Source organism: Cryptotermes secundus, unplaced genomic scaffold (assembly GCF_002891405.2).
Source record: "Cryptotermes secundus unplaced genomic scaffold, Csec_1.0 scaffold5734, whole genome shotgun sequence".
NCBI classification, from domain to species: domain Eukaryota; kingdom Metazoa; phylum Arthropoda; class Insecta; order Blattodea; family Kalotermitidae; genus Cryptotermes; species Cryptotermes secundus.
In genome coordinates, this window is record NW_019743245.1 from 869 (window position 1) to 4,310 (window position 3,442).

The following is a 3,442-nucleotide window of genomic DNA, read 5'->3' on the forward strand; positions in this document are numbered from 1 at the left end:
CCGCAATATTGTTATAATTAATTGTAGCCGTGATTTGTAGGTTGCTAAATATACCAATTAACGATCTCTGCAGCGTATTCAGTAACGAAACATGTTACAATATATATCATGGTGAAAAATATTTTAAACAAATGTTGCAGAGAAGAATGAAACCCTGCAGTGAATGTCTGTTCATTACTTGCAGGTGCTGCGAGATGCAGTCCTGGAGAACCAAACTGAGGCAAGCTTTGTTACTTGTGCAGAACCCAAGGCAATTGCAACACATCACCTGGACGAGTTGTCTCGCCAGATGTGCCCACATCTCCGCCATTTTGTGGTGTTCTCCAGTGTATCCTGCGGGCGTGGTAATGCAGGACAAACGAACTACGGCATGAGCAACTCAATCATGGAGCGCATCTGTGAGGCCCGCATCAGAGATGGGTTGCCAGGCCTTGCTGTGCAGTGGGGTTTAGTGGGGGATGTGGGACTGGTGGCAGCGGTGCAGGAGAACCAGAAATACGTAAAGACCGGTCAGTTATGCTCTAAAATCAGCATTATACACCTGGGTCAGGCTTTGTGTTCACAGACCATAGATGTGTGGCTCAGAATTAATATTAACATGTTCTGAGGTCTCTCATTTGTTTTCTACTTGACAAGCAGAAATACCGATTCTTCACCCTGAGTATGCTTGCTTTTATTGCCAAATTGCAAGTTACTTTGGCTATTTTTAAGCTTTAAGGAAAGGATAACACCCAATTTAAGAAACAAAATTGTACTCCTTTAAATATAAGAGTAAAGATTTGGAATGAGGATTTAAATCACATCCAAGAATTTTACTGCAATGCTTGCACATTGCTTAAACAGCTGTGGCTGCCATACATATGGACAGGAGTATGGAGGAAATTTCATATCTATGGGCTTTCTGTATAAGGTGTGCAATAAGAAAGAGAAATCAGGAAATTTACATTTTTATATCTGTTAAATGTCAGCTTTGGTGCTGGATGTCATAGTAACCAGTGTTACTAAGAGATTATACCTTCAGCATGATTTCGCATATGCCATACATTAGATACTTGAAATGCTTTTTTGTGGTTCACATACTCTGTACATCCTAATGCAAGCTTAGTTTCCCTACAGTTAACTGAGGAATGAAATGTTCTGTTGAGCCTGGGTTTGTGTCAAGCTATTATGAAACAAATAAACTGTTACTTTATATGTCAATGACCTTAGTTGTCATGGAGCTGATGACTCAGACCCTGTTCTGAACATCTGACATCCCAGCAGGTCTTCAACTAATAATGTGCTTATGGAGTTTGAAATTAGCAAAGTTCAAAGCTTCAGACAAGTATACTGTGTGGTGATGTAGTCTGAATGATGATTACACCCAATTAGTCACTCCTGGAACACAAGCTCCTGAACTCATTGAATTACCAAAATAGAGTGTAAGTGATGGTGATGAACAAAGGACCCATGATACATGAGCATGGCATAGAAATGGGAAGCGTCAGTGAAGTTTGTGTGGCAAGATATCAGCAGGCAACCTGCAGTATGGGAAACATTTTATAGCATTTCACTGACGGCAGTTTGACATATCCACTTTGGACATAACGGATGTATTTGAAAACATCTGTTGCACAGTTATTATGCACCCAGTATTAAGTGAAATGAACAAATTATGAAGTTATCTCAAAAACATAATTAGTAGTTATGAAGGTTTAAAAGCGGCCTCCATAGTCTAGGGGTAACGTTCCCACCTTGTGACTCAAGGTACGCGGGTTCAAACCCAGCGGAGGTCATGGAATTTTTAAGGGCGGAAAAATTCAGGGAACAAGTCCTCCGGGAGGGACTTTAAGCCATGGGTCCCATGTTGTAGCTTTACAGCACGTAAAAGAACCTCATGTCTCCAAAGGAGGCCACTGAGCAAAATTACGGATGTTTCCCACCCAACAGTAGTCTCTAACACCTCTCGTAGGTGGGGGAAGCATTAAAGATACCGCTCAGCTAGTAGAGGCTGATCTCGCTGGCTGGGCGGGACTGATGGTAAGCACCAATACTGGTAGGATATAGAGACTGGTAGAATATCATAGAGGGAAGCACAGTGGACCAAGACAGGTCTAAGTGCATGGGGAAACCCACCCACTCCAATAACTAACTAACTATGAAGGTTTAAACATTTCAGTGCAAAAATTAAAGGCACATACAAACAATTCTACTGCAGTACAGCAATAAGTACAATATTTAAATGTACACATTAAAGAGTTAAGTGACATTTAAATACATTTTTTGCTGATATGTTTGATTTACAAAGCTTCCTGCTGGGACACATGCAGCCAGTAATCACTTCCCTGATGCTCTGTGGTTATTCAGCCCAGCTCATGATGTGTTTGTATAATCAGTATGACTGTTCATTTATGGTCCAGCAGATGTCCAAACTCTGAGCAAAAATATACTATGGCTGATTCGCTCAAAGCAAGAATTGTGGAATCACAACAGATGGCTCTTAACTAGACAGTGGCTTGTACACAATACCAGTGGAATGGTGTTTTCTGCACAGACCATACTGATGGCAGTGCATACAACATTGGCATAGGATGTGCAACTAAGCAACAATCACACCCAAACAGAGGAATGGTGTTTTATACACGGCCCACGTCGAGATGTTATAAGCAGAACCATTTGGCTGTCGCATTTAGTTAGTGGACTGCTGGGGCTCAGTTATTTTGAGCTGTTGCTCTTATAAGCTGCTAGCTGAGGCTGGGGACAGTTCAGAAACCCAGAAGAAGGGAACCTCTGCTGTTGGAAACTGCTATCAAACAACAGCAGTGAAGATGTGACTGTGGACATTAGTGCACGTGTGTTTAATAGTAATGTGTAGTCACATGTCATATCAAAAGTGTGCCATAAATCGAGTCATCAATCCAAAACCCATCAAGTCACACTCCATCATCTGATGACATGTATGGAAAACAGTTCCTGTCTCAATTTGCTACGTCAGTCACAGTTCTTTTGTGTATGTGAAACTCTTGAGCAGGTGCGAGGGACAGTCCCAGTCTTGCCTACTGTTCAGCAGTTTCATTGCCCTCAATAGCCCTATAACTCGGCAACCATATCAGTTGAACTCTATTGTGTTCAGACAGTTTTATGAGGGATCGATGGCATTCCAAAACCAGTTTTGAGTTTATCTAGTAATCAAGTGCTTTAATTGTAGTTTGACTACCTGTCAGAATATGGATGTATCTGTTTATACAACTTATTTATTGGACCGTCACAACACAGCAATAAAAGAACTTCAAGGACAATGCCCAGATATAGTTCTGCTACATGTTTCGGCCACTAGTGGCCATCATCAGGCAAACACACTTCAGCAAACGTACACCACTGAACTGCAGTACGCAAAATTTGATACAATGTCATAAATCATTTAAGATAATTTGCAATAAGAATACAATAAGTAGGCTATTTA

The 3,442-nt window shown here is 41.1% G+C and overlaps 1 protein-coding gene across 1 annotated transcript in view; it reads left to right on the forward strand.

The window, feature by feature from the left end:
- The first annotated feature begins 135 nt into the window (after positions 1-135).
- LOC111874116 (fatty acid synthase) overlaps positions 136-3,442 on the forward strand; it is a 10,165-nt gene continuing 6,858 nt past the window's right edge. Inside the window, exon 1 of the mRNA XM_033755338.1 lies at positions 136-509. Within this exon, the coding sequence (XP_033611229.1) occupies positions 164-509 (346 nt within the window). The 5' untranslated portion in view covers positions 136-163. The remainder of the gene's footprint in view (positions 510-3,442) is intronic.